The sequence below is a fragment of the Ischnura elegans genome, chromosome 4 (genome assembly GCF_921293095.1).
Source record: "Ischnura elegans chromosome 4, ioIscEleg1.1, whole genome shotgun sequence".
Classification (NCBI taxonomy): Eukaryota; Metazoa; Arthropoda; class Insecta; order Odonata; family Coenagrionidae; genus Ischnura; species Ischnura elegans.
In genome coordinates, this window is record NC_060249.1 from 26188754 (window position 1) to 26211263 (window position 22510).

The 22510-nt window shown below is 38.9% G+C and overlaps 1 protein-coding gene across 1 annotated transcript in view; it reads right to left on the reverse strand.

Moving 5' to 3' along the window:
• Positions 1-14361, reverse strand: part of LOC124157169 (cAMP-dependent protein kinase type II regulatory subunit) — a 30351-nt gene extending 15990 nt beyond the window's left edge. The window contains exons 1-5 of the mRNA XM_046531690.1: positions 13345-14361; positions 13156-13244; positions 12987-13070; positions 7042-7148; positions 68-329 (exon numbers count right to left, since the gene is read on the reverse strand). Coding sequence (XP_046387646.1) covers positions 68-329; positions 7042-7148; positions 12987-13070; positions 13156-13244; positions 13345-13573 — 771 coding nt within the window. The 5' untranslated portion in view covers positions 13574-14361. The remainder of the gene's footprint in view (positions 1-67; positions 330-7041; positions 7149-12986; positions 13071-13155; positions 13245-13344) is intronic.
• Positions 14362-22510: the final 8149 nt, after the last annotated feature.

Sequence of the window (22510 nt, forward strand, 5' to 3'; positions counted from 1 at the left end):
TAGCTTTAATTATTAAATGATTGATCTTACTTTCAAGAAATTTGATTCCTACTATCAAAACACTTACCTCCAGAGCCTTGAGCATTGGCACGCTTTCAATGAGGGATTCGTACATTCGCCTCTTTCGGAAGGCACTCTTCAGCAAAATGCGACGAAAGGTCAAGCGGTCCATTGCCCACAGAGACCCATCTTCAGCAGCTTGAATGGTGGCAGCGCGTGGCATGTTGTACATGAGTGCAAGTTCTCCAAAACTTCCACTTCCCTCATACTTGTGCACCTGTTTCGGACCATCCTCCCCTTCTTTTTCAACAAACGTGAAGTACACCCCACTGGAATAGTTCACCAAGCACAATCAATATTAATATTCATACCAGTACCACAAGCTATATCATAGTGAGCAATATTTAAAATCTATTAGATTTGTAGGTATTCTTAAAGCCTTTAGCAATCATATAGATTCAAAGGTAGTACATGTTATCGACTTTGAGGTGCAAGATGGATATAGGTGGACCCTTACTTTTTCTTTATAACATAAAAATGAAAAATAGGTCGCAATATAACTTGCAGTACTTCAGATAATACATTCAGTGAGCACCACATCAATTAACCTGATGTGCAATAGCAGTTGAAATGGTCTGCATTGCTGGAGAAGTTTGATCTTTCTCTATTCTATACACCTAAGAAACTCTCTTAATCTTCTATATTATTTCTACTGTATAGACACCTTTTTCTCAACTTATACGCAACCAAACTCTATAAATGAGGTACCAAAATGCACAGAATTTATCAGAGATCATGCGATGGCATATCTTACTTCCTAAATATTGCTATTGTTTTCTAAAATTAGTTTTTAAATTATTTAAAAAAAAACAAAAATAAACAAAAACCGGTGAATATTCCTGACGTTAACGGCGCACAAACTGATACATTTGTTCATTTGCAACCTTATCTCGCATTCTTTAAATAACTTTTATCAAAATGCGGCTGATTCCACATTCAAGTCTCCTGTTGATACAAGTAAGTATGAGTCATCATGTGCGTTTAACAGAGGATAGTGTAATTACTTCCAATATTGTGTTTAAAGAGGTTTTCCGACCTCAATTTGTACATGAACATTCCAATTAAATTTGTACATAAGACCCTGCCTTTTTTTTCTACATTTTAAAATTAGAAACGCGCCTATCCCTCTGTGGACCTGCATTGAAAAGAGCGCGGGAAGCCTGCTGGGAGTGGGCGCAGCACGCTCGTTGGTTCCTATTCATGGTATTGACCACTGGTGGACCTACTTCGTCGATCACGTGCAAACCATTTCAGTCTCAATTTTGGAGCCTATCCAACTCAGAAAACATTATTGGAGTCGTATTCCAGTGAAGTTGCAAAAAAACATCTCACGTTCAATAAGTAAAATAAAAAGAGATTTTAATTGAAAAGTACAAAATATGTTGGTGTGAAGAAAGCCCTTCACTTTTAATGTACTTCTTAACTTCCTCAAACTTCACGATGCAGCCATTTTGGTCATAAACTCAGGAGAAGAAAAAAACAAAGACTTCAAAATGATTGAAAAGGTATTTTAGTGTGTATGCAATTACATAGTTGTTGGTAGTCAAGTGCCAGCCAACGCATTTCCAGCGGCTGACTAATGCAGTAATCCAGTCTCTCCCAGAAAGTATGATAGAATTAAAGAAATGCCAAGGACAACTATATGAAAGGCTGCTCCTGAAAAACTCGTGGCAGTCCACTGTTGCTACATTTGCAACACGACCTTTGTATATCCTGGAAATAAATTTTCACTATTCCCAAAAGTTGGTGTTTCAATACATAAGATAACACTACACCATGGTAGCCACTAGACCACTTCATGGCAGAAGATACGAGGGCAGTTTTATTCTCAGCCTCCAATCGCTCAGCAAAAACGCCATCGACAGCCGGGTATTGAGCGAACAGGGCAACTGCACATCCTCCACACCACACGCTCAGTCATTTCTGATCTTAAGTCATTACTTTAAGGTTAGTCGCAATCTCATTAACTACACTAACTCCCGCCAAGTGTGCACTGTAGAGCGACAGCCAGAAAACTCACCGAATGGCTTCAGCCTTGACCTTTAAGCCGATAAAAGAGAATTTCTTTAAAATTCACTGTGGCTAGAGTGTGCAACATTGTGAAACGTTACGTCCATTTCCATTCAAAATAAAAGAGGAGACATGCTGACTTCTGAAAGTGTTCAATGAAAATGCCTGTCGTCTTAGCATCGATGCAACCCAACCGCTTCTTGAGCAATTTCAATGGAACATTTTCAAATCACCCAGTGTGCAATGCCGACCTAGTGCCGTGAGACTTCCATCTTTACGCTGAAATGAAAATGTGGCTAGGAGGGAAACATTTTCAAATGGATGATGAGCTTCAGGACAAAGGTAAAATTCATTGGAAGTCATTGGCGGCAATATTCTCTGAAGAGGGTATAGTAAAGATTGTCCACAGGCACGACCAATTGCTCATTTGCTGAAGCCAATACGTCAAAAGGGCACCACACGTGTGCTCAATATTTCGCACTAAAATAATTCTTAATTAATCACTTTGTCTTCTGTTCATGACCCATCAGAGGTTGAAAAAAATGCCCTTGTAGCAACACATTCATGCTGGCATCAAGAGTATCAGCACCTTCCCAATCCTCTTTTGTGGCGGAAGATTGGACACAATGGGTGCAATACTGGGAGGGATATTAGGTAGCATCTGGGCTAAAGAAGTTGAGCTACAAAGAGGAAGTGAATATGCTTGTTTACCTCATGGGAGAAAAGGCAGGAGACGTTCTAATCAGTTAAAAATTATCAGCAGCGGACAAGGTGTACAAAAAGTGGTACAAAGAATTTCATAACTATCATATGGATAGGGTGAACATCGTTTATACAAGGGCGAAGTTCAACCAAAGGTGCTAGAGGGAACGAGTCAATGGAGGAATTCATCACAGCCCTTTATCGCCAAATAATACATAACGAGTATGGATAGGGATCACTTCAGGACAATCTTCTATGAGATTGCATTGTGGTCAGTCATTGATTAGAAGTTGTCGCAGGCTTAGCAAATGAATCCTGGTCTGACCCTGAATGTGGCTCTACAGAAGGCACAACAATCAAAAGAGATGAAACATGAGCAGGGGGTGGCGAGAGGCACCCAAGGGACAATGCATCGTGTAGCAATTCCATTCCACATTAGACCCATTACTGAGTACCAGCCATTCAGTGATTTGTCTGTAAGATTGCAAAGAGTTCAATTAGACTCCTATGTTACCAGCAAACCAGAGAACAGATTTCAGGAAAATTGTTTTATACCCCAAGTATTCTTTCTAAAGTACCAATGGCCACTAGACAAAAGGAAAGGACATGTTTGGCAGAAATTGAAAAAGCAATGAGAAAAGATTTAATTAGAACTCTCCCAATAGCACATTGAAGGCTGGCAGAAGTCAGAGAAGAGCTAGATAAAGATGATGCCTTAATACAATAAATAAAACGAGCATGATGCGCCCGCTCCCAGCGGGCTTCCCCCACTCTTTTCAATGCAGGTCCACAGAGGGATAGGCGCGTTTCTAATTTTAAAATGTAGAAAAAAAAGGCAGGGTCTTATGTACAAATGTAATTGGAATGTTCATGTACAAATTGAGGTCGGAAAACCTCTTTAAACACAATATTGGAAGTAATTACACTATCCTCTGTTAAACGCACATGATGACTCATACTTACTTGTATCAACAGGAGACTTGAATGTGGAATCAGCCGCATTTTGATAAAAGTTATTTAAAGAATGCGAGATAAGGTTGCAAATGAACAACTGTATCAGTTTGTGCACCGTTAACGTCAGGAATATTTACCGGTTTTTGTTTTTTTTTAATTATGTAAAAACCAATTTTAGGAAACAATAGCAATATTTAGGAAGTAAGATATGCCGTCGCATGCTCTCTGATGAATTCTGTGCATTTTGGTACCTCATTTGTAGAGTTTGATTGCGTATAAATTGAGAAAAAGGTATCTATACAGTAGAAAAAATACAGAAGATATGTCCATTGTCGTTAGCCTGCGCACAAAGAGGACCTTGAGCCGCAACTGAGAAGATAATAAGACAGAGGGTATCTCAACGAGGGAGGAGGATTACTCGAGCATGGATGCAGTACTATCATTCTAGAAAAGTTTAGGAAAGTCATGCTCACCAGGTTACATTCAGGGCCTCAAGGAATAGTGGAATATATAGAGATACCACTTGGTGGCCAGGGATATCAATAGTAATACAAATATGGTCAAATTACATGAAATGCCAAAAGAGGAATTCAAAATGATTTATAATGCATTCTTTATTGTGTTGAGCCCCTGACACCCACAGCAGCCCCTGAGAGACCATGGATGATGATGGGAATAATGTATCTATCCGTAGTCTCAACCTTTTTAGCGATAACTGATTATTTTTCGAGATAGTATACAGAAGTGATGAGACTGCCAGCCACTACCACAACTGCAGTCATCAGAAAAATTAAAGCAATGCTCATTAGGATTCCAAAAGTTGTGCAATAAGATAAGGGACCTCATTTTAGAGAAGAAATGTTAGAATTTGCCAAAGAATATAAGTTTCAACTTGAATAAGCAGCCCCATACTACTATCAAGAAGCAATGTCAGCAATGCCAGGCATAGTCAGCAGTAAAAATACATAGATGAAAATAGTCTCCTGAAAGAAACTCCTAGTGAAAGTTCAAGGGAGAGACAAAGCAGGGACTCCATGTTGAAAAGGGTAATGGATTCCATGGAGGTGATAGTTTAGCACCCTGAAAAAGAGACCCTGGGTCCAAGGTTTTTTGGGTGCAATTGGACCAATTGATGTGTAAGGATGGGGTTCTTTTTCCGTGACAGTAAATAGTCAGCAGCTTACTGTGCCAGCTGAAGCGAGAGAAGAAATTCTTTGTTCTCAACACAACTCACCAATTGGCAGTCACTTAGGATATAAAAAGAATCTGGGGTAACTGTGGGATTAGTATTACTGGCCAGGATACATGAAGAACTTACAGGGGTTCGGTGGGGAACATGAGAAGGTTGCTTGCATGTCAACCCCATCAATCAAGGGAGCCTTTGGGTCAATGCCCAGCCTGAAGGCATAGTGAGAATTTATATGGGCATTTTAGGGCATCTTCTTTGAAAGTAGTTGCGCAATAAATTCATACCCATACTTGCACTATGCAAGTTTCAGCCATTAAATAAGTTGTTCATTATCAATTGATAGAGGCTTTGTTTTTCTGCAATGTGCAATAAAAACAGCAAATAATGCCAATTTTGGTTGTCATAACAAAATAATGCTAATTTCACTGGTTAAGGTACACAACACGAATTTTTATGATTTCCATTAGATTCATCATTTTCAAAGAAGCAAAACTTGCTTTCCATGTAATTGAAATAAATTTACATCACATAATTTGTCATTTACATAACTATTGTCATGTTTCTGTTCACTAATGACATCTTCGCTGGCTCGTATTTAGCTTGAATTTTTTGTTATCAATTTGTGGAAGTTAATTACTACCTAAAATACATGTTCAGCAAAGCATTGGCCATCGTAGTGTTGCAACAAAATTATGCTTAACCCAAGTTTTCTACTGCCACTACTACAAAGTTACAATGTGATACACTGTGGATGAATGCACTATTGGTTTACCAAAAGAAAAATAAGGAACCCAAAACATTTTTTTGAGTGAAGTAGAACTGCAGAAGTGTGTCTTTATTGCCAGACGTGGAATGTAGCTGTCAGTCAGTTCACATCTCAGCAAACTGAACGAGAGACAATGCCAACACAACGGGTAAATTTATTGGACCACTCAAACAAATTCAAATCAGAAGGACCAGAGGTGCCGGGAAACATAAAATTTGGCTAAGAATTGTGAATGCTAGTTGAATTTCATCATTTCACCATCCTCACAAAAAAAAGGCTTGGAATTAAAAATCAGCCTCAAGGTGATTTTCTTGCACTTACAATAAAGTAAAAATTTATTTAAAGTTGTAGTAGATTTCAGAAAAGAAAAAAAAAGCTTGGCCAAAGCAAATCATATACTTGAAGTTAATAGAACTTGGACAAATATACATATATAAATAATCAAGTAACAAACTTTTAATGGTTGAAGAGCAAATGTTTCAGCTGAGATTTTGAGATGTTAAAAATACATGTTTGCACTAAGGATAAAAGTGTGTATCAGCCATAATCAAAAAAGGTGCCACCTTCTTGGCCAATTGCCATTTAATGAAAATATCTAGAATTAATATTCAAAGACCTAGTTAGAAAATATTTTATCATTTCATATTTTGGGGCAAATTATCCCATGCTACAGAAGCAGAGCTGGTATCAAAACACTACCCGGTAATATCTCAATACCCATATTGACCTAAAATGTTTTTGTAGATTACACAAAAATATATTTTCAACGCTTGGAAGGATCACTCCAAACACTAATCTGAATTTTGTAAATCATTAATACACATGCAGGAATAAAAAATCAGTGATACAATGATCACTTCTAGAACAGAACATCCTATCACTTCAGACAAGGAATTTCTTAAGTCATCACAGGGATGTGAACTCAGTAAAAGCACATAAGTGAAAAACAATTGGTGATGAAATAAATAAAATAAGATCGAGGATTATCATGAAAGTATACATTAAATACCAAAGATTTGATAACCAGTGCCATCACAAGATGACTATTCCAACACACATCAAATTAAGGAAATCTACCCTTTCCAGATCAACAGGTGGCACAAAAAAATCGTCTACATGGAATAATGAAATTTGTTCCTCAAATTCACCAATGCATAGTTCTATTTCACTCACAGTTAATGCACTTTCGGTGTAGCCAATCACAGCAATGATGAATTATGGAGTTCATTACATTCTTCATTTAAGCAAAATTGAAACTTAAGCTACCCAGTAAAAGCATCTTTGTTCATTCTCATCAAAGATACAAACTGAAATACGAAATGAACACATATAACAGAGTAAAACTGGTAAACATTCTTACCTTTCAATGACATAGAAGTTGTCGCCATCATCGCCTTGTTTGATGACATATTCTCCAGGCTTAACTTTTCTTTCAAACATAGCATCCAAAACTTCCTGCATTTGTTCCTGTAGGAAGGAAACGCCAAAATGTTAACTCAATTCTTTTCAAGGGTTTCAAATGTTTTATTGGGAAAGAGATGAGTAAAACAAATCAAGATTTCCAAAGGAAGTGTTTCATTTTTTAATATTCATTAATAACCTTCCCTTATTTAACCTTGAACTTTTTTCCCCACAGTTCAAATTCCTTGCAGTTAAATTATCAGCCTTCAGTGACCAATAATCACTGACAGATTTCAACAGCTTCAATACTGAAGTGCCACCACATGCTGTAAATGAATACGCGACTGTTGAAAAAAAAACAATAGTTGCTGCACAAGCCTACCCCTGTACATTCGCCGTTGCTAATTAGCCTTTCACGGTAATAAGGGCACTTCAAGCACAGCACTCCGTCCGTCACATGGGATGTAAAGCCATGGTCCCTTTGGTGCCTTTCGTTAGCAGGCTAAGGCCAATGACAGGTTTCTTGCCACCCTTCCTTCCCACCCTAGGCAAATGACCTCAGCATTCAGTCGCTTCCCACGAATACCATACCATACCACAATAGCACACACAGGAAACTGCCTTACCAAACCTAGTAGTGTGAAGGGGGCTGAAAGGATTGTACCAAGTTCTCTGACTCGGCCGCAGTTGCCAGGGCCACATGAAACGTGGCCACCACAATATTGATCAGTCAAATTTAACTGGGGCCAATTCCCCTGGATAAATCAGATTCCCAAACTACACCCATGAATACCACCAACACATGGGTAGTCAAAAAGGAATATTAGACACCAAGTTGGACAAGAGGCAGTTCAAGTAGTAGTACTAATAATAATGATGGTTTTTTCTGATCACATTTAGATTTTTTCAGTCCTCTACTCCAACTAACACAATATTTTGGTTGGAAACACATTGTCTGAAAGCATACTAATGTGCCAGGATGTGAACCAGACACCTCTATGACAGTAGACAAAGATGCTACCTTTTGTCATTGAGCTAAGAGGGGTACCGCTACCAGAGTCACAAAAAAATACACTTAGGTAGAATGAAACCCTTCTTCAGTGGATTGGAATCTAATGAAAATTTTAATTTCAGGCTGCATTACCTTCAGTTAAATAATAATTATAATAAATTTATCTTTTTCTCTTTTATATTTTGGATTTTGTTAGGTATTTGAAAATAATTGCACCTAACTTACATTTCACACAGCATGCTCATTCATTCAACCTACTATTTTTTTTTAAATGTATGATTCCAAGTAGCATTGGTTCATCAGCTTTCAGACATAAGTACAAATTGTGCTGGTGCACTAACCATCTTTTTAACAACTAACAAAATTATCTATTATTATTTTTGCTGCAAACTATTATTATATTAGTTTGCAGCAAAAGATAGGAGGCTAAAACAAACATCAACCTAGGACAGCATAAGCTTGAAGAGGTGAACGAGTTCTCTTACCTGGGAAGCCGAATTACCAGCGATGGACGGAGCAAGAAAGAAATATACAGCAGAATAGCGCAGGCGAAGAGGGCTTTCTACAAAAAGAAGAATCTTCTTACAGCTGAAAATACCAGCATAGAAGTAAGGAAACAATTCATCAGATGCTACATATGGAGTATGTTTCTCTATGGAAGCGAGGCTTGGACGTTGACAGCAGCAGAGAATTCAAGAGTGGAAGCATTCGAAATGTGGTGCTACCGAAGAATGATGAAGATAAAATGGATTGACCGTGTGAGTAACAAGGAAGTGCTAAGAAGAGTGGGAGAAAAGAGAAACCTCCTAAAAACCTAATGCAGAAGAAGGGACAACTTAGTTGGCCACATTTTGAGGCATGATGGCCTGATGAAGACAATCGTTGAAGGACAAGTGGAAGGGAAAAAGGGCAAGGGACGGCCCTGAATGAGTTATATAGGACAGGTTATAAAGGATGTAAAAGAGAATAAATATGTAGCTATGAAGAGATTAGCGGATAGGAGAGAGAAATGGACAGCTGCGTCAAACCAATCTTAGGATTGTAGACCAATGATGATGATGATGATGATGAACAAAATTATCAATAGCAAACAAGTTAGTTTCAATTTTTGGTCCTCTGAATTCCATAACATCACAATTCATTTCAATGATTGAATTGTTAACTCTGTAGTTTTTTCAATGGATTTCATTTATGGACTTATCACAAATTATCCACATAACAATTAAATGTAAAACTACTAACACAAAATCCAATTTCAACCAAATTGCCATGGCAGCAGTTTGAAAACCTCGCCTGCCAAACCTTAATGTCACGGGCTTGAGTCCCGCATAGGTAGGTTGCCCAAAGTCAGAGCATGGGTGTTCAAGAATATCAAATGCAAGCTTACTAAAAAAACTGTGTAAAAAGTGTAAAAAAAATGTAAAAGCCAACACCGTGGTATGGAAATAAGTAAATAAACCTTCACAATGCATGTTGAACAATGAGGATTAACTCAAGAAAAGTCAACAGGAAATAAGTAATAGAGAATGGGGTAGTTTCATTCATCAAAGAAAACGAAAGGCATTGATTGCGATTCGTTACCCACCATTAGTGTATTCGTCATACAATTTATTTGGTTTTATAAATCCCAGTTTAGACGAATGTTAATGGTCAATTTTAACCTCATTCGAAAAAGGCCAGATTGGCGCCCATCCGATGCCACTCCACGTGACGTCACAGGGACCTAGTTTCTGTACGAGTAGATAGGAGTTTTACATCATCTGAGATTACCAATGCATGCATGAGTCACAGAGCTCAGGGAAACATCTCTTAATAATCACCTATTAAAACTGCCTATAGTCAGAAAGTTTCCTTTGTTTGTTAAGGTATTAATAATCCTTATTCAAGCCAAGCGCTACCTGCTAGTAGCCTGCATCGCAGCAGCGCACATATCCTCGCCCCACGTTCACCTCACACGGAGGCAGCCAGAATGAGGTCACACAGGCTTTTCCCAGTATTCATACTTCGTGCGCTTAAAATTTTTCACTTTTCATTTAATTGCGAGAAATAGATGTCGTCATTTAAAAATCTAAAAGCATGAAATGCATACTCCAAGAGTAATAATCTTTTGATTTAGGCAATAAAAAAATAATAGGAAACCACCCTATTGCACTTTAGCATACCATGCTATAAGATGAGAATTTTCCTTTGTCTAAATGATACATGCACAGAAAGATTCCAAGCACGAGGCTAAGGATCTCTGAGATTTCTATATTTTTCATCATCGTTTTTTTCTCATACAGTAAAAAGAAGGGCTAGCAAAGGCAGCGATACACATGACACACCACAATGATTATGTAATTGATAAATAAGCAAGGTGAGAAAAGGAAGGTTGCACCACTGTTAACATTTGAGGCATGGAGAAGAGAGATCGAGAGAACAATGACCTAACTTTGAGGGTAAGAGCAAATAACGCCATGTAGCAAGACAGCTTAGCTGTTTTAACATGAGCATGAAGCTTATTCCAATTGCCTACGAAAAATGCTGAGCTACATCAGCTATGGGAGACGAAACAAATTGATGTGAAACTAAGGCATTCCCAGTGCACTGAAAGGAACCACTCAGACATTAGGGCAAACATTGGCCAGACCCTTTTAGGAATTCACAGCTGAAGCAGTATTTTGGGTTTACAATCACTATTGTTTCAGAGTGTTAGTGAGATCTACTAACCTCACTAGGAGTCTTTTCATAGTACTAATTTCCCAGTAGGAAAAATAGTCCCCATTTTCAACCCGAAGATTAATACATTGTGCCAACTTCTTGTGCAGCATATGGTTGTACCAATCAGTCTGTTAGAAGATGAGCAATTTCATTTTCCAAGCAAGGATTTCCAAACTAAAAATTATGTCTTTATGCTTTGCCAGTGCCTTTAACATAACAAATTCTTTTGGCACAACTTTCAGAACTTTGTATTAAAAAAAGGTCACTTTGTAAACACCTGAAAATTAAAAAGAAGGATGCTGCAATTTTTTTGGTCTATGCTTAAAGGCTTATTTTCACCGAATGTAAGGAAAGGCAAACACAAAAACTAGTTGATCATTCTTGCCTGTGTTGCTATTATCTCATACTCACCGATTGGGGAAATAGACCAAACCTCATAAATGCTCAATACCCAAATAAATGCTCTTTATGTCAATCCCCTAATAGTGGCAGCCTTTAAGCTGCATTTCTTCAAATTTTACGAAGTAACCAATGTTCACAAAGAGAAGTATGCAGGATCATATTGACAAAAAACAATGTACAATGCATCAAATAAAATTGGAACTTGGCCGCTTTTTGTCCACCTTAAAGAAAATGTACAGAAAAATGATTTACTGTGTTGAAGAATGTATGAGTGGGGGGAAAAACCCTTATCAGCCCCTCACTCTCTATCCTTAAAATTTCTAAGCTAAGGGAGCTGGTTAATGAAGAGGATTATAAGGCTAGATACCATGGATGAGGAATTACTCAACAAAGGCTGTGAAGGGCAATAAACTTTTAAGGGGGATGAAGAGGCAAATTAGCAGTTTGAAGTACACAAATACATGTGCAGGGTGCTCCAGATTCTTGATAGAGAGAAGAACCTATGATAAGTAAGGAAGGAGAGCATAGACATAGCTTAGTGAAAGCTAAGATCACCAGTGGGGACCTTCTTTGAGTAAAATTAATATTGAATACATAGGTGCGGCATCAGATGAACAAATATGCAGTCATCACATGCAAAGAAATCCTGTGAAATTCACTTCACTGTTAGTTTCACAACAGCCTCTACAACCTTATATGATTGATTTAAGGACGCATTGCTGGCTCAAGAATAAAATGATGCAAGAAAAAATAAAGGAGAAGCACATGCTGTGCTGTCCACCCAGTAGTCTTCAAAACTCAATTACCTATAATTTTTTATGCCCGAGCACCATCTTCGCGAGGAAAATGGATTGTGGTAGAAATTTCTCAAATCTTGATAAAAGATCTAAGCAACATCTCACGGGTATCGAAGATATCTTTGGAATATTTGGGAGGATAACAAAATATCTTGTGTATCTGCAGGTTCTCAGGTGTACTGGGTTATAACATACATTTTGCCAACACTTGAGTTGAAATGTTAGCAAAATGTATATTGTAACCCAGTGTACCCAAGAATACATACAATCACCAGAAGAGCCTGAAATCTTAAATCAAGACATCTTGCATTACACATGCAGCAGGGATACATAACAAAGCAACAAACATATTGATTGCCTGAGTTTTACAATTAAAAATCAACAAGTGAGCATAAGAAATTTTAGCTTCTCTGATTATTGCACTGGTTGCATTATGCCAGGGATCCTTAATGAATCTGTTCTAGATGATGGCATGACTTCTCATGGAGATGAACCAAAAATGAATACACTTTAATATGCCTAATAGAAACAGAGAAGCATCCCTGTAATACCCCAAAACCTTCGAACAATTGTATGGCCATATAACTCAGAAAACCAATATTGTTGCTGTAAAAAAATAATCATAATTTAGCCAAGCTGACATCCAAAGTTACTTATATCCATCACTAGGAAAATGCAAAGTTGATATATAAGAAACAGGCAATCACCTAGCAATGTTAAGTGAGGGAGAAAAACCTCCATCTACCCACATTACACCCTTGACATGATTCAAACACGAATGGGTAGCATGACATAAAACTATAGTCATGGGTCATCCATAGTTTTAAAAAAGGTACTAACTAAAAGTGGAGCACAGAAAATACTCATTCAAACATAACACTAGCATATAAACAATTCTTTATCACTACTACAAGCTAACTAGAGTATGCATATGGATTATAGACAAAGCACATATAGGGATATAACGAGTACTGAATGAATGAAATTCCCTACCTCGTCCAGTTCCCGGAAGAGCAAAATATTTTTCACGGCATCGGCAAGTCTCTGACGCTGTAAATCCGACTTAGGGTACACGACCTGCAACCATTAACAAATAATAATCAAGCATGTTTAAGGATGGCAGACTTCGAAAACCCATTATGAAGAATAAACCCAAACTAGCCTTCTGAGCTTCCTCATCGTCTTCTTCGGGATCGTACGTTTCTGCAAAAACAGACTTTCTTCGAGTCGCAAAACGAGCGGCTGGAGGACCTGTGAAGTAAGGCGGAAATTCCATTTAAATAACCACCAAAGAGTCGCCACAGAAAACAATGACCCAATTAAGCTCCAGAACCAATATTTCAATATTTACCATCCTCATCTCCAGATTCGGTAGAATCTTGGGGAGATGTAAGAGCACTACCAATTCTTACACCGGGAATTACTCTAGTATGACGATTATCTCGAAGTCTAGTAAAAAAATCAACCGCATAGTCCATCAAATCACTTGGCTGCTCTAGAAGGTAACTTACAGTGAATTCAAGTAATATATCCCTTAGTTCATCAGGAACAACATATCTTCCAACAGATGATCGACTCATTTCTAAATTTCACTCTTTCTCCCACCTAGTACTGAATAACTGTATCCGAGTTGAAGGAAGCCGAACTAAGACGAACTGTTACTGAAGAACCAACTAACTCTTGCACTGGTAATGATAATCCACATTACATTATTGTCGTTCCAATTTGTATAAACTAACCTTCATTAAATAGCCATTGAGGACAATCAATATGGGCATCGAGCTAATTATTCCACCGGGAAGTTATCGATGATTTTCTACAAAGCCGTCTGCTGTGAAAGATGGCGGAAGCGTTCAGAAGCGTTAGTCAAAGGAGTTCACATTTACAATGGAAGTTCTCCCTGCAACTTGTGGGTCGGTCGTTATTTTAGTTTTATGGTCTCTCAAGGCATCACCATCACGATTTATAATTATATCTGTATTTAAAATTGACAAATGTTAATATTGCGATGATTATATTTCAATTTTAGCCTGCATTCAGTTAAAAACAAATTTCTCATTTGAGAAAGTCATAAACATCACCTGTGAACCGTGATGGTCCATTGTAAAGATCGACTTACTTCTATCAATACCATAATTCATATCCAATGCCTTCACGTAATAAATGTTATTGGAATGACTCCCTAGTTTTTATATATTTGATGTGTCATAAGACCGAATATATCATTATTTCCTATTGAATGTAGAAAAAAAATCCGAGTGTGTTTACCTTCGATTACAAGAACAAATTTTCGGCTCTCTTGCATTAAAAATAATACCATTTAATTCGGAGATCGACTCCACGGCGAGTTAAACATCAAGCCTCAGCGAACTCACGAACCACCGAAGTCAATTATCCAAGCAGAAGCGACGTGATGAATTTGAATCAATGCGATAAACGATGCAACCAACTTCTCAAAATTCTTTCATTCATTCACGCCGCGATCATAATAGCTAATGTCATGTTTAAATGCATTTCGCAATTTAAAAGTGCTTTGCCGGTGAATTAAATTCGGTACGCGCCACGTAATGACTTCATGGTCAAGTACCTATCTTGGCTCAATCCTCCTCGAGATTTGAATTTTTTTCTAACGGATGCGGACGCGACTTAAGTAGGGAGCCGCAGTTAAAATGATAAGTGGACGTTTAGAGCCCTCGAGCCTTTCTTTCGCTGAAGTGGGTGTGGACGCCGAGCAAGGTATTGTTTTGAGCGACCAAGGAGAAAAAACTCCAGAGAATTAATAGGATGACACGAAACTGAGAGTGCACTGCTGCGACACCGCGACACCCTAGACAGTAATTGCATGTATATACAGTGTACTTAAGGGTGTAGTCGGTACGTAACCTATAATCAATAATAATCGTGCTCTGAAATAAAAAAGTAAAATAGGGTCGTGGAAAACTAAATATGAAAACCTAAAACCGATAATAATAATTTTTGCCAATTAAATATAATTACGACAATTAAAAATCAGTAACGTATAAAATATCGTCACATGCCTGGCAATTGCTGTAGCCATGAATATTATACTGGAGTAATGGAGTCCCCTTGGTTGTAGCTATGAATTGAGACGGGCCGTCTCGACGAAGGTTTTTCACAATGGCGCAAAACCGCAGTAATTCTGTAGGATCAGGGTGTCCAAACCTCCCCCCCCCCCCCCCCCAAATTTGTGGAGGAGAGGGACACCAAAGGATCTCCCTCCGAAATCTACCCATTCTTCTAAATTTACACTTCTTATTCTTAAAAGTAGCCGCTTATTCCAGATGACTTCAACTATTTTTGATTTTACGTTTATATTTTGATAACGTTGAAAAAAGAAATGGCCCTGGGGGTTCCCATCCGACTGAACCCTTTTACGTAAAATTCCAAAACAAAAAGCCTCGTGGTTTGCAAGAGGAGGCAAGAGGGAAAACAATACACATCTTTAAATAATTTTAAACTCGTTCATTGTATATATATAATACTGAACTTGTCATTTTGGATCCTGCGTGGCAGCATCTTAGCCATTGAGTAAACCTACGTGGTCCCAAGGTCCTGCAAAATAATCAGCCAGTCAAGTGGGTTTAACTGACCTCCCTCATTTCATAATCCGTTCACATATACTCTGGAGTGATGTCACCTTATTCCATGACCTCTGCACGTCTTGGGTGCCAAAGCACCCATTGTATGACTAGGTTTCTCGGAGTAAAATTAATGATACGCTGTAATAATGATTCTTATTAGGGTAGGTTTTTGATAGTTAACATGCTAGCAAGGATCTCTGGGCTCCTACTCTTAACCCGTGGTGTGGGAAGCATGGATTACCGCAAAGGTGCAAGGGGAAAAGACAACGGAATTTTTAAAAAGTCTAAGATAAGGGAATCAATTAACTACAAAATACAACACATTTAAATTTAGAAGCATCAAAATAATTGCATTTACATGCTTATTCCTGTATTTTTCGGGTCCGTGTAAAAATAAGGCGCGTTCACGCGAAGTGAAAAGACTATATGCAGTTGACAGGTGGTAATAGGTTGGGTGAGGAGCATACGCGCCCAAGAGAGAAAGTCAAACAGGGCTTGTTCACCATTTTTATTATTATTGTACATCGCGATAGAGTTTGAAAATTAAATACACCCGTATTTTTTCGTTTTTCGATTCGTCGCCTACTCGTCTCACGCGGTTCGACGTCATTGACATTCTCATGAGCGATTATTTCTGCAGAGGATCGGGTTTCTCTGAACAAATCAATGAACCACAACTTTAACGACGTCACTAACTCTGGAAAAAGTGGGTGGCAACTTAGACATTTTTTCATTACAAATTGTGATTGAATGGCTGAATGAGGAAGACTCTTTTTTCGCGATAACATATCTTTCACATCCATCTACCGAATTATAACGTATCTTTCCTATCTATCTACCGAATAATGTTACCGAATAGCGATTTCGGGTCTGAGTGAATTACGACCCTATAATGTCACGTTATATATATAAATGTCAGGAGCTCTAGCCTTGTTCTCGCTGCCCCCCGATTCAATTGAATTCATAGACGAGGGAATAACAGAAATTTTTTAGTGTGCCATTACATGAGCAACACGGTGTTGACTTGACAACGTAACTTCCTGACAATTTTCCCTGCGTTCTCGCAAACTGGATTTTTACTTCAGCAGAAATGCAAATACCACCTGCAGTCAGGCACGCAACCAGGGGGCAGTGGCGGATCATTTACACAAGATAGAATGGTAATTTTGTTCGGACCCCCACTACTGCTGGGAGATTACCCCATCTTACCCCCCCTGTTCCTATCCTAGACAGGGGTGCCGACTTACAAATAATATTGGGGGGCCCAAACCGGGGACCTTGGCCCGGTAAATTTTATAAGTAGTGAATTTTAAGTTTTTTTTAAGCATTTTAGAAGAGTCATATGATCAACATTAGAACCCTGATCACTCGAATCTCGATATCTGGACACTCCAGGGAAAATCGACCAGCCTGACACATTTTTTCCTCACATCTGTAACGATTTTTTGGGGGGGCTCGGGCCCCCTCAGGCCCCATGGAGTCAGCGCCACTGATCCTAGATCCGCCACTGACAGGGAATGAGGGCTTTGGGGGCTTCAGCCTCCTCCCACTCTCCCCCGGAAATATTTTTCCCTCGTGGCAACTGCTGGCGATTCGTCCCCTAAGAAGATAGCTAATCTAGGAGTCGCTTACTCTACTCAGATACTGGACAATTCCACGCAATCATTAATCGTGATGGCTCCAGGGTTTGAAATCCCATCCCTTTTCCCATCCCTTCTCCCATCACTCGGGACGTCCTTTTTTCCGTGGCTGAAACCAACGCTGGTACCGTCTATCAGCCAATCAGAACTTAACGGCCGCTAACAGCGATTGCAACGTCACGCTTGGCTTTTAATTGATGGACAGTCGTAATTGCGGAAAGTTGTGGAGAAGGGACGGTGGGAATGATCGTGTGATTCAGAAAATGATGGGTCGAGCGATCGCTCTTCATTTTTTTGGGCTTTTAGTCTCCGAAAACCAGGGTCTCACATTCGAAATTTATTCAAAATGGAAAAATAACTTAATCACTGCAACCGGAGTGTCAAATTTAAAATTTTTTCGAGAAATCAGTCGGATTTCGTTGCACAAGAGAATTTAAACTTATGGATACCGAGTCAGAATAGCTACGGCCAACTGGTAAAATAAATAACCATGAATATTAACTTCGGCACTATGTAAACGAATTTTATAGGCCATTTCATGATGTCTGTGATTGTGCGATGCGAGAGAATTGACGATAAATGACCAGTGTTAGGCAATCCGCAAATACTTATGCAATTTCTGGCTATGTTCCTGCCTGCAGTGCGGGTGGAATACTGCTCGAAAAGAACGGTAGACACAGACACGGTAGAACATCCAGGAGTGAGGCCCTGAAGTCTATGAAAACTGAGAACGGGCTGCCCTCAAGCCCTTGAGCTTGACATTAAAACAAAGATCCAACTCAATTAAAGGCCCGACCAATGGCGCCGACTCCATGGGGCCTGAGGGGGCTCGAGCCCCCTCAAAAATTCGTTATGGGGGTGAGGAAAAAATGAGTCAGGCTTGTCGATTTTCCCCGGAGTGTCCAGATATCAAGATTCGAGTTATCAGGGTTCTAATGATGATCATGAAATGCTCAAAAAACTTAAAACTCACTGCTTATAAAATTTCCCGGGGCAGTATCCCCGGTTAAGGCCCCCCCAATATTTTTTGTAAGTCGGCATCCTTGGGCCCGACTAAAGGCCTCGTCTAGGTTTCTTAGAATTTGATGATGAAGACGCCCCAAGCATGGGCATACCCAGCGGGAGGCAGCTGCCCCCCCCCCCCCCCTCTAGAAGAAAAAAATCGCAGAAGTCTTTAACGAAAATCAGAACTGGATTGAAACGAAAATTTTCAACTAATTTTCTTTCAACCCATGAAAAATGGTATTAGAATAAGGCATTTTAATAAATTTTTTTCATGCAAATAATTTTATAAATTAAGGGCAGTTATAATTTTCTTAAAATCTTGGTTTAATTCATCTTTTACGTGCAAAAATGTTAAGACTTGAACGACCATGGCTTGCCCCCCAAGTTTTGATCCTGGGTACGCCCTTGGTCCCAAGGCCAATTGCGCCCGCCAGACGATAATACAGAAGGCAAGGTACTCGAGGTGCCTTTGGTTTCAAGACATATAATTCCGAAACACCTCGAAGGAGTCATCATATCTAATCCAACCACCCGGTCCTTATTGGTAGTCATCCATTACACAGGGTCATAGGCGGATTTAGGGAGGGGGGGGAACGCGGGAGAGCTAGTGCACCCCCTCCCCCCCCCCCCCAGAGACCTCAAAAAATATGCAAGATTTCGAATGCGGTTATCATTACGTTCATTTTATTTTTTAGCATAATGGGCCTCAATCATTTAAACTATGATCCCAATCCAAGAAGATAAATTTGCCGTTCATTGGCTATTCACATATTCAGCGCTCGAAGAAAAGTATCGCCCAAGTGGAAAAAGGCTCGAAAACTGCCGTTATTATATGTGTAATTTATTAATATTTTCATATTAAAATAAAGAGAATATTTCGCACAGTAATTGTTGTATGTGGTTTTTAATCTCAAATACGAAAAGACCGTTTACCTATCAGACCCTTGTGCCCCCACTCCAGAAAAAATCCTGAATCCGCTTTTGCACAGGGTTATCATAAAAAGAATGGTGCGGTCTCAGTAATTCATAGGAAGATAGTGCGGATAGGGTGGCAGAGATTTTTCAGAGGCTGCCTAATCCCTGCTTGAGTGCCACGAGGAGGGCATTTCAAGTGCAACACTGCGTCCGTCAAATGGGTCGTTTAGCCGTGGTCCTCTCTGCGCCTTTTGATTGAAGTAGTCGACGCCGTCGATAGTAATGTCGACGCCGGGTTTCTCTCTCGTCGAGCGAATAAGGGCGCACATATTGAAATTTATTAATTACGAAAAAAGTGTTCGAGACAAAATACTCGAAAAAAACGTAAACTGTATTTAAATCCGTTTTCATTTAAACCACGTTCATAACCGCACCATTCTTTTATGATAACTCAGTTTAATGTCCATTGTTAGCTTCATTGGCATCATGGTACACCACAGTAAAGAGTTTGCTGCGCTTCTGCTCGACTCCACTCTTGGTTTTGTTTGCAGGCATGATCTTTCCATCAACTTTCAAATCAACCATGAATTCTACTTTTTTCACTATTTTGAAACAGTGCTTAATTTCGGCCGGAAAGCGCCGCAACGACGAACCTGCACCTTTCAGGGAAAATTGGTACCATCGCTGCATTCGGCGCTGGAAATTCGGCGGCGGCGGAAATTCGGCGCTGCACAGGCAGTTTTAAAAATGCCATTGTTTTTTTCAATATTTGGTATAACATGATTCCTCACTGTAGATTTTTTTTTACAAGTTTTTAAGTTTTTTGGGCTCATATTTGAAAATCATGTGTGGATTAAAAGTGTGGGTATGGTACCTACAACTTTATCAATTAAGCGCTGTTTTGGAGCAACTATCCAATTTGTAGTCGAACTGCTTTAACTGCATAATTAGGACTGTTAGCAATTCTTCTAGGGTAACTTGTTGCCACGCCTTCACTTCACGTTTCGTTTTCGAACTGGTCAAGCCTACCAGTTGATTACGACCAACGCGCAATTCTAAGATGGCATATTTACTGTACCTTCTCAATGTCTAACTGAATGATGAAAAAGGGCTGTGCATTGTGTTACACCGCTTCGAGACTTCTCCGAGAAAGCCTTCTCGTGTTGGAGAAGAGAAAGTTGCCATGGAGACAGGTGCCAAACTATGGAGAAACATTCTGCCCCGCATCAAGGGAACTAGAATTTCTCCTTAGCCGCCCGTGATTGTCGCGAAGTATTGTGCATATCATTACATGTACTTACTAGTCTGTAAAGCAAACAAGAAATCCGAGTCTGAGAGGGTCTATCATCGAAACGAAAATATCAATTACAATACAGTAAAAATGATTAGGGAGACTGCTCATTCTTACGTTTTGTGGCATGCTGTGCAAATCCTTGGTTCCCTGTACGTGATTCTTTTATAAGTACCCATTTTTTATTTTTTTATTTATTTAAAACAAAAAACAGCACTGAGGCCTTTACATTTGGTTATATAAACAGTAGTAAACTATGTAAATATTATAAAAACAGGTATAAATATAATCTCATAAATTGTAATTGTAAAAAATAAATGTTTAACACATACAATACATACAAAAAAGTGGGTATCATAATGAAAGTCTTCGCAGTTGGCCATTGAAACTGGTGCGGCAGGAAAAAAGAGGAGAAGTATTTGAGAGGAAATTGAAAAGAGAAGGTAAACGGTAGAAAAGGGATCCATGGGAAATTGAGAGTCGGAATTTGGGCTGGTGTAGAGTGTCAGTATTTCAGGTCGTGCAGGCTGGAATGTGGAGTGGAAAGAATGAAAGGAGATCAATGCATCTGAAGGACCCATTCATAATGCAGTGAAGATATTTGATATCGGATGTCAATCGGTCAATGATTGGGTGGGGTGTAATAATCCAAGTGAGAGTTCCTAGTATTTCTTCAAGTGAAGAGAGACAGGTGAGGTTTGCGATGTCATACAATTACTAGGAAGAAATTGAGTTGACAGTTAAGTAGTTTTAGTTCGGTGGGAGAAGCAGTTGACCAAATGGGTGAGCAATATTCTAGGATGGGTTGCACGCATCCAATGAAGAGGGATTTTTAAGCACGCGGTTCGGATATCTCGTTCAGACGGTATAGGGTCTCAACAACTGCCATAGCCTTGTTAACAATAGTTTTATCTACATATATAAAAGAAAGTCGAAAATCGTGTTAGTTAGAACACTTATAACTCGAGAACGGCTGCACCGATTTCAATGAGATTTGGTTCTTTGGATTCGTCTCAGGCGGGGTTAACATATAGGCCATTAAAAAAAGGATAATTTCACAAAAAAAATTCATCTCTTTCCTATGGACATGCTTTTAGGAGTTATAGTAACACAACAATTGATAAGTCGGTCAAAACTACAAATTAAATAATTTGTTTTGTTTTTACCACTTTAATAACTGAATTTAGTAACAATATAACATTTTAATTACTAAATATATTCAAAATATTAATTAAATTGTAATTGCATTTTAAAAATTTAATTCGAGCTGATTGTAAGCCCAGCCGTGGCCCAGCTCGAGTTGACACTTCACTACCGTGTTTGTAAACAAATCTCCAAGCAATTGTTGACAAACGGTAATGTCCGTGTTCCTGTCGAGGAATCGAGTAGTTTTAACTCATTTCCTTGGAATGATTGCAAATTAGTTTCAGTGAGCTCATCAACAAAGAGTTCCAGAATATGATTGATCACCAAAAGAATCAAAGGTGGTTGATTTAGCGAGCAAGAACGAAGATGTGGATGACTAAAACGAGGTAAATTCAAATAGTTCGTACTCTGCATGGATTCGAATCTTTTAAATGTGTAACAAACGAAGACGAAATCACCAACTATCTATCTGAATATTTTAAGTCCTTGGACGTACCTGGCTTACCAAGGCACGATTTACAGAAAAATGTAGTTTCTGTGCTCATGATCTTTCGAAGCCTAAACCAACCATAACTATCCAACGGAACGTGTTTGGTGATTAAAATAATTGGTAATGAATGTGATTCACGCAACTTTACTCAGTCCTCATTCCATAGATTCCATGATCTCAACTCATATGCCCTTTTGAGCTTAAACATATTCAATTTACAATTCGTATTGCATTCGTGATAACGATTAAACAATCGCATGGTCAGTGTTTCAGTTTTTGGGTTGTTTGTGCTCATGTGCTAATGAAAACCCATGATTTTCTCATGGTCAACTTAGCGTGCTATGTTCATAAAAATTCATTGTGGTCGATAAACCATCCTCTGTATTTCTTCCTTCGCTTTAAGTGCGTAGCTAGGATAGGGGGTTTTG